The sequence below is a fragment of the Oncorhynchus nerka genome, linkage group LG7 (assembly GCF_034236695.1).
Source record: "Oncorhynchus nerka isolate Pitt River linkage group LG7, Oner_Uvic_2.0, whole genome shotgun sequence".
In the NCBI taxonomy this organism is placed as follows: domain Eukaryota; kingdom Metazoa; phylum Chordata; class Actinopteri; order Salmoniformes; family Salmonidae; genus Oncorhynchus; species Oncorhynchus nerka.
In genome coordinates, this window is record NC_088402.1 from 73998656 (window position 1) to 74010875 (window position 12220).

Sequence of the window (12220 nt, forward strand, 5' to 3'; positions counted from 1 at the left end):
CCCTGCTCCTGTTTTAATTTCTTGCCATTATAATAGTTGTGAATTATTTTAGAATCTAAAAAAAACTTCTGAGTCTCTACAACTGTCAGCTGAGAGAATTTGACGATTACATTTTTCAATATTTCCAAATTCAACTGATTCTGTAATATACAAAATAGATTGGAAAAAACATGAACTCCAAAATGACACAAGCAGGCTTATCCCTGTGTTAAAATACAATCAATTAATCCAGTGCCAACATCCTGCCCTCCTTGATTCAAAGGGCCTGTTGTCAAGCCCTGGCCATAGAGAGGCTTTTTATTCATTTACATTTACATTTAAGTCATTTAGCAGACGCTCTTATCCAGAGCGACTTACAAATTGGTGCGTTCACCTTAAGACATCCAGTGGAACAGTCACTTTACAATAGTGCATCTAAATCTTTTAAGGGGGTGAGAAGGATTACTTTATCCTATCCTAGGTATTCCTGAAAGAGGTGGGGTTTCAGGTGTCTCCGGAAGGTGGTGATTGACTCCGCTGTCCTGGCATCGTGAGGGAGTTTGTTCCCCCATTGGGGGCCAGAGCAGCGAACAGTTTTGACTGGGCTGCGCGGGAACTGTACTTCCTCAGTGGTAGGGAGGCGAGCAGGCCAGAGGTGGATGAACGCAGTGCCCTTGTTTGGGTGTAGGGCCTGATCAGAGCCTGGAGGTACTGAGGTGCCGTTCCCCTCACAGCTCCGTAGGCAAGCACCATGGTCTTGTAGCGAATGCGAGCTTCAACTGGAAGCCAGTGGAGAGAGCGGAGGAGCGGGGTGACGTGAGAGAACTTGGGAAGGTTGAACACCAGACGGGCTGCGGCGTTCTGGATGAGTTGTAGGGGTTTAATGGCACAGGCAGGGAGCCCAGCCAACAGCGAGTTGCAGTAATCCAGACGGGAGATGACAAGTGCCTGGATTAGGACCTGCGCTGCTTCCTGTGTGAGGCAGGGTCGTACTCTGCGGATGTTGTAGAGCATGAACCTACAAGAACGGGCCACCGCCTTGATGTTAGTTGAGAACGACAGGGTGTTGTCCAGGATCACGCCAAGGTTCTTAGCGCTCTGGGAGGAGGACACAATGGAGTTGTCAACCGTGATGGCGAGATCATGGAATGGGCAGTCCTTCCCCGGGAGGAAGAGCAGCTCCGTCTTGCCGAGGTTCAGCTTGAGGTGGTGATCCGTCATCCACACTGATATGTCTGCCAGACATGCAGAGATGCGTTTCGCCACCTGGTCATCAGAAGGGGAAAGGAGAAGATTAATTGTGTGTCGTCTGCATAGCAATGATAGGAGAGACCATGTGAGGTTATGACAGAGCCAAGTGACTTGGTGTATAGCGAGAATAGGAGAGGGCCTAGAACAGAGCCCTGGGGGACGCCAGTGGTGAGAGCGCGTGGTGAGGAGACAGATTCTCGCCACGCCACCTGGTAGGAGCGACCTGTCAGGTAGGACGCAATCCAAGCGTGGGCCGCGCCGGAGATGCCCAACTCGGAGAGGGTGGAGAGGAGGATCTGATGGTTCACAGTATCGAAGGCAGCCGATAGGTCTAGAAGGATGAGAGCAGAGGAGAGAGAGTTAGCTTTAGCAGTGCGGAGGGCCTCCGTGATACAGAGAAGAGCAGTCTCAGTTGAATGACTAGTCTTGAAACCTGACTGATTTGGATCAAGAAGGTCATTCTGAGAGAGATAGCGGGAGAGCTGGCCAAGGACGGCACGTTCAAGAGTTTTGAAGAGAAAAGAAAGAAGGGATACTGGTCTGTAGTTGTTGACATCGGAGGGATCGAGTGTAGGTTTTTTCAGAAGGGTGCAACTCTCGCTCTCTTGAAGACAGAAGGGACGTAGCCAGCGGTCAGGGATGAGTTGATGAGCGAGGTGAGGTAAGGGAGAAGGTCTCCGGAAATGGTCTGGAGAAGAGAGGAGGGAATAGGGTCAAGCGGGCAGGTTGTTGGGCGGCCGGCCATCACAAGACGCAAGATTTCATCTGGAGAGAGAGGGGAGAAAGAGGTCAGAGCACAGGGTAGGGCAGTGTGAGCAGAACCAGCGGTGTCGTTTGACTTAGCAAACGAGGATCGGATGTCGTCGACCTTCTTTTCAAAATGGTTGACGAAGTCATCTGCAGAGAGGGAGGAGGGGGAGGGGGAGGAGGATTCAGGAGGGAGGAGAAGGTGGCAAAGAGCTTCCTAGGGTTAGAGGCAGATGCTTGGAATTTAGAGTGGTAGAAAGTGGCTTTAGCAGCAGAGACAGAAGAGGAAAATGTAGAGAGGAGGGAGTGAAAGGATGCCAGGTCCGCAGGGAGGCGAGTTTTCCTCCATTTCCGCTCGGCTGCCCGGAGCCCTGTTCTGTGAGCTCGCAATGAGTCGTCGAGCCACGGAGCAGGAGGGGAGGACCGAGCCGGCCTGGAGGATAGGGGACATAGAGAATCAAGGGATGCAGAAAGGGAGGAGAGGAGGGTTGAGGAGGCAGAATCAGGAGATAGGTTGGAGAAGGTTTGAGCAGAGGGAAGAGATGATAGGATGGAAGAGGAAGAGTAGCGGGGGAGAGAGAGCGAAGATTGGGACGGCGCGATACCATCCGAGTAGGGGCAGTGTGGGAAGTGTTGGATGAGAGCAAGAGGGAAAAGGATACAAGGTAGTGGTCGGAGACTTGGAGGGGAGTTGCAGTGAGGTTAGTGGAAGAACAGCATCTAGTAAAGATGAGGTCGAGCGTATTGCCTGCCTTGTGAGTAGAGGGGAAGGTGAGAGGGTGAGGTCAAAAGAGGAGAGGAGTGGAAAGAAGGAGGCAGAGAGGAATGAGTCAAAGGTAGACGTGGGGAGGTTAAAGTCGCCCAGAACTGTGAGAGGTGAGCCGTCCTCAGGAAAGGAGCTTATCAAGGCATCAAGCTCATTGATGAACTCTCCGAGGGAACCTGGAGGGCGATAAATGATAAGGATGTTAAGCTTGAAAGGGCTGGTAACTGTGACAGCATGGAATTCAAAGGAGGCGATAGACAGATGGGTAAGGGGAGAAAGAGAGAATGACCACTTGGGAGAGATGAGGATCCCGGTGCCACCACCCCGCTGACCAGAAGCTCTCGGGGTGTGCGAGAACACGTGGGCGGACGAAGAGAGAGCAGTAGGAGTAGCATTGTTATCTGTGGTGATCCATGTTTCCGTCAGTGCCAAGAAGTCGAGGGACTGGAGGGAGGCATAGGCTGAGATGAACTCTGCCTTGTTGGCCGCAGATCGGCAGTTCCAGAGGCTACCGGAGACCTGGAACTCCACGTGGGTCGTGCGCGCTGGGACCACCAGATTAGAGTGGCCGCGGCCACGCGGTGTGGAGCGTTTGTATGGTCTGTGCAGAGAGGAGAGAACAGGGATAGACAGACACATAGTTGACAGGCTACAGAAGAGGCTACGCTAATGCAAAGGAGATTGGAATGACAAGTGGACTACACGTCTCGAATGTTCAGAAAGTTAAGCTTACGTAGCAGGAATCTTATTGACAAAAATAATTCAAATGATACAGTACTGCTGAAGTAGGCTAGCTGGCAGTGGCTGCGTTGTTGTTGTTCTATCTCTCTATAGTGCTGTTTCTTGTATTATGGTCTCTTGTTTCTTTAGAGGTTTCACTTTGTTGTCCTTTTTCTTTTCCTTTTTCTTCTGTCCTTATTTTGTCTTCCTTTCTTCTGTTAACTAGATATTTTTTGTTATTTTCTATTTTGGTTAGGCCAGGGTGTGACTAGGGTGGGCATTCTATGTTCTTTTTTCTATGTTTTTGTATTTCTTTGTTATTGGCAGGGTATGGTTCTCAATCAGGGACAGCTGTCTGTCGTTGTCTCTGATTGAGAACCATACTTAGGTAGCTCTTGCCCATATGGGTTTCGTGGGTAGTTGCTTTCTGTTTTTGTGTCTGCACCAGTCAGAACTGTTTCGGTTGTGCTCTTTGTCATTCAGTGTTCTGTTCTATTAAATAATGATGAGCACGCTGCACCTTGGTCCTTACCTTCTTCCACCAACAGCCGTTACACCTGTTGAGGACAGGGCATCCTGTTATTGAGTCACAGTAATATGACCTTTCTCCTGGTTGTGGAGCACCACTTTATGCCCAGACTGCCTCCTCTCAACAATACACTCATGTGACCATGTTTCTAGACTAAATAAATACCATATAACATACAACCCCAAGTGTTTTCACTCAATCTTTTATATTGTAAAAGGTTGACGCTTTAAAAGATGTTGATAAAACACATTTTATTTCCGCTTGAGGAACAGGACCATTTATGATTTTATTTCTTACTGCAAGGAAGAACTCCACAATCCACAGACGACAGTTGGTTTGATGTCTACATAGCCTCACTAGGTGTCACTAAGTGCATTTGAGATGCATTTATGGCACAAGTAGGCTATGAAAAACACTCATTATACTCTTTACATGATCATAAAACTCTATGAAAATCTGTGTCAATAAACCATTTTTACAATTACATTTATTAGACTCAGATTCATGTTCAGAGGGAAAATATTTTGGCACAGTCTTACAGTATGACATTTCATGTGCACAAATTAATAAATAAAATAATGCTTTAAAATCCACATATAACAAGCATGATTATAGTTTTAGTGTTTTGGTATTACTGTTTATTATTTCTGGTCCATAATGGTTTAGATTGTGTAAAACTTATTTTCATATGACACATAAAACTAATTTAAAGTCTCTCTATGAGAAAAAACTGTTTCTGTAACTTGAATTTATGTTGGAATACAAAAACTGTTTTAATTTGTCATATATTAAAAAGGCTTCTGCATTTTTATCAGCACATTACTTTCAACTCCCAGAAGGCATCAGAAGGCTATTTTAGCCAGTGTATTAATATAATGCCTGTTCATCTATTTTTAATCCAGCCATTTTGTCCCTTTTCATTTTTTGTCATGTTTACCCCATCAAGACTTTGTCAAGATAATATGCTTTGTTGCTGTGAGGCCTGGAAAAAACTTGTAATTTCTATAATTTCTCTTGTCATAAATCGTTGGGTCTGTACCAAAATAAAAAATAAAGTGAATCAATTGTATAATATCTTGCCTGTAACTGTATCTATTGATTCTAATCCAAGCTAGCATACAAGAAAAATGGCACTAATTAAGCATCAGGGAAATGTAAAATGAGCTTTGTCAAATGGGGTGATTTTGAGAGACCCATGGTCAAAAGTGATCTGCCTGAGCAGTGTATTTGTACATTATATAGCTTAATTTAACAATACAGGGACGCAACAATCTTTGACTGAAGGAAAGCAACCAATCAGAATTAGCTATAGCATGGACAGCTCTGTCCACCCACTGACAGAGTAGTGCTGGACTAGCCTACTCTCTTATGTGTTGTCTTTGTTTGAGAGAAAAACAGACGAGGTCTGCTAGATGATGAGGTTGGCTGAGTGCTGAGGGGCTTCAACTAGTAAGATATGTTGTGTTTCAAATGGTATTAATTTGTGGATGTCCATCATCCATTTAATTTGTTATGAATTATCATGGCCTCTAAACCTTCAAGCTGCATACTGGACCCTATTCCAACTAAACTACTGAAAGAGTTGCTTCCTGTGCTTGGCCCTCCTATGTTGAACATAATAAACGGGTCTCTATCCATCGGATGTGGACCAAACTCACTAAAAGTGGCAGTAATAAAGCCTCTCTTGAAAAGGCCAAACCTTGACCCAGAAAATATAAAAAACTATTGGCCTAAATCGAATCTTCCATTCCTCTCAAAAACTTTAGAAAAGGCCGTTGCGCAGCAACTCACTGCCTTCCTGAAGACAAACAATGTATACTAAATGCTTCAGTCTGGTTTTAGACCCCATCATAGCACTGAGACTGCAATTGTGAAGGACCTTTTAATGGCATCAGACCGAGGCTCTGCATCTGTCCTCGTGCTCCTAGACCTTAGTGCTGCTTTTGATACCATCGATCACCACATTCTTTTGGAGAGATTGGAAACCCAAATTGGTCTACACGGACAAGTTCTGGCCTGGTTTAGATCTTATCTGTCGGAAAGATATCAGTTTGTCTCTGTGAATGATTTGTCCTCTGACAAATCAACTGTAAATTTCGGTGTTCCTCAAGGTTCTGTTTTAGGACCACTATTGTTTTCACTATATATTTTACCTCTTGGGGATGTCATTCGAAAACATAATGTTAACTTTCACTGCTATGCGGATGACACACAGCTGTACATTTCAATGAAACATGGTGAAGCCCCAAAATTGCCCTCGCTAGAAGCCTGTGTTCCAGACATAAGGAAGTGGATGGCTGCAAACTTTCTACTTTTAAAATCGGACAAAACAGAGATGCTTGTTCTAGGTCCCAAGAAACAAAGAGATCTTCTGTTGAATCTGACAATTCATCTTAATGGTTGTACAGTTGTCTCAAATAAAACTGTGAAAGACCTCGGCGTTACTCTGGACCCTGATCTCTCTTTTGACGAACATATCAAGACTGTTTCAAGGACAGCCTTTTTCCATCTGCATCTAGATAAAGACCTAGATGCACTATTGTAAAGTGGCTGTTCCACTGGATGTCATAAGGTGAAAGCACCAATTTGTAAGTCGCTCTGGATAAGAGCGTCTGCTAAATGACTTAAATGTAATGTAAATGTACATAACATTGCAAAAATCTGAAACTTTCAAAAATGCTTTTGTTACTTCTAGGTTAGACTACTGCAATGCTCTACTTTTCGGCTACCCGGATAAAGCACTAAATAAACTTCAGTTAGTGCTAAATACGGCTGCTAGAATCCTGACTAGAACCAAAAAATGTATCATATTACTCCAGTGCTAGCCTCCCTATATTGGCTTCCTGTCAAGGCAAGGGCTGATTTCAAGGTTTTTACTGCTAACCTACAAAGCATTACATGGGCTTGCTCCTACCTATCTCTCTGATTTGGTCCTGCCGTACATACCTACATGTACGCTACTGTCACAAGACGCAGGCCTCCTAATTGTCCCTAGAATTTCTAAGCAAACAGCTGGAGGCAGGGCTTTCTCCTATAGAGCTCCATTTTTATGGAATGGTCTGCCTACCTGTGTGAGAGACGCAAACTCGGTCTCAACCTTTAAGTCTTTACCGAAGACTCATCTCTTCAGTGGGTCATATGATTGAGTGTAGTCTGGCCCAGGAGTGTGAAGGTGAACAGAAAGGCTCTGGAGCAACGAACCACCCTTGCTGTCTCTGCCTGGCCGGTTCCCCTCTTTCCGCTGGGATTCTCTGCCTCTAACCCTATTACAGGGGCTGAGTCACTGGCTTACTGGTGCTCTTTCATAGAGTCCCTAGGAGGGGTGCGTCACTTGAGTGGGTTGAGTCACTGATGTGATCTTCCTGTCTGGGTTGGCGCCCCCCCTTGGGTTGTGCCGTGGCGGAGATCTTTGTGGGCTATACTCGGCTTTGTCTCAGGATGGTAAGTTGGTGGTTGAAGATATCCCTCTAGTGGTGTGGGGGCTGTGCTTTGGCAAAGTGGGTGGGGTTATATCCTTCCTGTTTGGTCCTGTCCGGGGGTATCATCGGATAGGGCCACAGTGTCTCCTGACCCCTCCTGTCTCAGCCTCCAGTATTTATGCTGCAGTAGTTTATGTGTCGGGGGGCTAGGGTCAGTTTGTTATATCTGGAGTACTTCTCCTGTCTTATCCGGTGTCCTGTGTGAATTTAAGTATGCTCTCTCTAAATCTCTCTCTCTTTCTCTCTTTCTTTCTCTCTCTCGGAGGACCTGAGCCCTAGGACCATGCCTCAGGACTACCTGGCATGATGACTCCGTGCTGTCCCCAGTCCACCTGGCCGTGCTGCTGCTCCAGTTTCAACTGTTCTGCCTTTGGCTATGGAATCCTGACCTGTTCACCGGACGTGCTACCTGTCCCAGACCTATTATTTGACCATGCTGGTCATTTATGAACATTTGAAAATCTTGGCCATGTTCTGTTATAATCTCCACCCGGCACAGCCAGAAGAGGACTGGCCACCCCTCATAGCCTGGTTCCTCTCTAGGTTTCTTCCTAGGTTTTTGCCTTTCTAGGGAGTTTTTCCTAGCCAAAGTGCTTCAACACCTGCATTGCTTGCTGTTTGGGGTTTTAGGCTGGGTTTCTGTACAGCACTTTCAGATATCAGCTGATGTACGAAGGGCTATATAGATACATTTGATTTGATTTGAATTACAATTCGTATAATGTGTTAGGAATTTGCAAAATGTATGATATGTTACAAATGACTAACTTTAGCTGAGCTAGGGGTACGGGTTAGGGGTTAAGGTTAGGGTTAAGGTTAGGGTTAGGAGTTAGGGGGGGTGCATCATCAATATTAGCTGGTCTCAATTGCCCAAAAGAAGACATAAAAAGAACCCTGCTTATCTTCATGATAAAAACAAGGGACATAGTGCCAGCATTTACGCAACCATTGTGTACACACTTCATATTTAATTTTACCAGGCAAGTCAGTTAAGAACAAATTCTTATTTTCAATAACGGCCTAGGAACAGTGGGTTAACTGCCTGTTCAGGGGAAGAACGACAGATTTGTACCTTGTCGGCTCGGGGGTTTGAACTTGCAACCTTCCGGTTACGAGTCCAACGCTCTAACCACTAGGCTACCCTGCCGCCCCATAGTTGGGTAATTAATATTATATTGTCATTGCTAGTGATAGACAGGGCTGAGTTGTAGTCTATAATTTTACTGTGGTTAACTGCTGGGTTATCATCACCTCGCAGTCACAGTCATAGACGTTGATAACGTCCCATAGGAACAAACCTAAATCAGATGGCCCAAAGCAGCAGTAAGGACACTGCACCATTTGATGTGTGGCTGAATAATGGAGCTGGAAAGAGAGATAGAGTGATAGAGAGAGAGAGTGAGTGTTCAGAGATGAGGGAGTAGTACAGCATCACTGAGAGACTAAGCAGTCCTTTCCCTACTGTCTCTGTGGATATCAGCTGGACTTGGTGAGTTATGAAGCTTAGACCATTCCTAACCATGGTCGCTAAACTGCCTATTTTCACATATTGTAATTGTTATATAGTAGCTCTTTCATTCATTTCAAATTTCTTTGTAATCTCACATGATGATTGACTGATATGTGTATCTTATTGTGAAACAAAATAATTGGTTCACTATAACTTTTTATATATTCTGGGCAATCTTGGAATCATTTGTATCTTAATTCTGTTCCACCTCAAGGCAAATTAAAGCAGAAGAAATGTGCCAACTCAAGTAAAACACCATGGAGAATACTAATGACATCTCTCAAGATGTCATCAATTTCACACAGAATGAAGTTCTGATTAATATGCCACAGAACTCCATGGAAGTACAAGTTATAACAATTGTTCTCGCACTTCTAATATGCGGAGTTGGGATAGCGGGGAATATAATGGTGGTGTTGGTTGTGCTGCGCACCAAACACATGATGACCCCTACTAACTGTTATCTTGTCAGCCTGGCTATTGCGGACCTTGTCGTCCTTTTAGCGGCAGGTTTACCTAATATTTCTGAAGTAGTCGACTCTTGGATATACGGCTATGCTGGGTGCCTTTGCATCACATACCTGCAATACCTGGGTATCAATGTATCATCCTGCTCCATCACAGCCTTCACCATTGAGCGCTACATTGCTATCTGCCACTCCATCAAGGCGCAATTTATTTGCACTGTGTCTCGGGCGAAGAGGATAATTTATTTTGTGTGGATTTTCACCTCGCTTTACTGCATGATGTGGTTGTTTTTAGTGGACACGAACGAAACCGTCTACGCCGATGGGGTGTTGGTCAGCTGTGGCTACCGTGTCTCAAGAAACCTCTACATGCCAATTTACTTTCTAGACTTATCTTTGTTTTATGTCCTCCCTCTGATTGTGGCTGTTGTGCTGTACGGTCTCATCGCAAGGATTTTATTCATGAGCCCCTTGCCAACCAATCTCAATGGAAATAGTGAAGGTTCTATACACCAGGGACGCTCCAGCAGCACAGTCAAGGTGTTGGGCAAATCAAACAAGGGTGCAGTGACGTCAAGAAAACAGGTAAAGCTCATCAGATCAGGAGGATAAAGGCTTCTAAATTGACAACAGTGTACAAAATGTGTTCACAGTAATAATTTAGGCTACAGCATTTGACAGTTTATCAATGTAGTATGGGATTACAATAATCCTAACTGGACACATCATGTGGGCGTAATACTTGGATTGTAATTCAAGAGAGGGAGGATAGATCACAGCATGCTCATAGTAATGGTTTCAAAGTCCATGGAATTCTGTTATTATCACCTCTGTTTACCATCATTAGACTGTTCTACACTACACCAGAAAAACACTTTTGTTTTTGCAATTTGATTTGCGGGCATAAAGTGCCTTTCATCAGTCAATTTTTTAAATAATAATAATAATAATTTTAAAAACGACCAGTAACATTTGAGTCAATTATCGCACCGTGCATTTTTTCATTTTGTTTGCCCTGTGCCCCATAATTTAGGTTACTAAGATGCTTGCAGTGGTGGTGATTATTTTCTCCCTGCTCTGGATGCCATACCGGACGCTGGTGGTGGTAAACTCTTTCATGGACCCACCCTACCTAAACACATGGTTCCTGCTCTTCTGTCGCTTATGCATCTACACCAACAGTGCCATCAACCCTATCATTTACAACCTGATGTCTCAGAAGTTCCGTGCCTCCTTCAAAAAGCTTTGCAAGGGCAACGGACTAGACCCAGAGAAGGTTACCAAGTACAATGTGCCAGTGTATTACAGTGTCATGAAGGACTCTTCCCGTGAGAGCCCTGAGCAGACAGAGCAGGAGGATGTCAGCAGCTATGGGGACACTGGTGGAAAGAGGATCAACTTCAAAGAGAAGTGTGGGAACACCGGCATTATGTTCAGCGTTGCCTGATAGACGGACAAAATAGAAATAAGTTATTTGTGTAATGTGAGGTTTTATAAAGTGAATGTGATGTCAATATTTTGCCATGTGTCAAAAGTCAGTAGGCTACTACCGCTTTTTCTTTTTACATATACTTTTTAGTAGTTTACTTGTATTTACTGTTGGAATATATTGTGCAAACTTATAGCACAGCCCAAACCTCAGAATCTCTAATTAAAAACCCATTACCTGCTTGTTAAAAGACATTAAGTCACCCAAACAATGTAAAAGATTGGCTGTAGAACTCCTTGATTGTTCCTTGGAGACTATCCTGGGTTTAATCTTTGCATTTATCAGAAACACTTCAATACTACATTGTTTCAACTCATTCTTACTCAGTAACTGCTTCCGCAAAGAATTTATTTTTGTTTACTCAACTTTTACTATTTAAAAATGTGTTGGCCCAAACTTAGCTCCAACTTGAGAAAACGTAGGCAAAAATTCTGTCAACTAGAAATTATTGTTAGGTCATCTTACCTAAAAAAAAAATGCTGTGGAACTAGTTGTGACAAACAAACAGAGCTTTTAACGTACAATGTTTTCAACTTACATATTTTACATTGTGATATACATGATTACATTGTGCATGTTCATTTATGCTGTAATTTATATTCAACATGGGATTTGAACTCATAACATCTTGCTTCACAGCATTCTTATCTTCCTGCTATGTAGTCACAACCATGTCTGTGTCAATGACTGATTTCACCTCTATTGCTACGCTTTGCAATTCAAAGTCAATCTCAATTCTGTGTACTTTTAAGTACACTCAAGGAAAACTATTGTATTTATCATAGTGGGTTAACTGCCTGTTCAGGGGCAGAACGACAGATTTGTGAGTCTTTCTGGGTAAGTCTAAGAGCTTTGCACACCTGGATTGGACAATATTTGCACATTATTCTTAAAATAATTCTTCAAGCTCTGTGAAGGTGGTTGTTGATCATTGCTAGACAGCCATTTACAAGTCTTCCAATGGATTTTCAATCCGATTTAAGTCAAAACTGTAACTAGGCCACTCAGGAACATTCAATGTCATCTTGGTAAGCAACTCCATTTTATATTTGGCCTTGTGTTTTAGGTTATTGTCCTGCTGAAAGGTGAATTTGTCTACTAGTGTCTGTTGGAAAGCAGACTGAACCAGGTTTTCCTCTAGGATTTTACCTGTGCTTACTGTAGCTCTACTCCATTTATTTTTATCCTAATAAACTCCCTAGTCCTTATCGATGACAAGCATGCCCATAACATGATGCAGCCACGCTGAAAATGCTTGAAAATATGATGAGTAGTACTCAGTG

The 12220-nt window shown here is 43.8% G+C and overlaps 1 protein-coding gene across 1 annotated transcript; it reads left to right on the forward strand.

The window, feature by feature from the left end:
• Positions 1–9238: 9238 nt before the first annotated feature.
• Positions 9239–10895, forward strand: LOC115132842 (thyrotropin-releasing hormone receptor-like). Its single transcript, XM_029665578.2, has 2 exons — positions 9239–10033; positions 10482–10895. Exons 1-2 carry the CDS (start codon positions 9239–9241, stop codon positions 10893–10895), a joined length of 1209 nt encoding a protein of 402 aa, XP_029521438.1.
• Positions 10896–12220: the final 1325 nt, after the last annotated feature.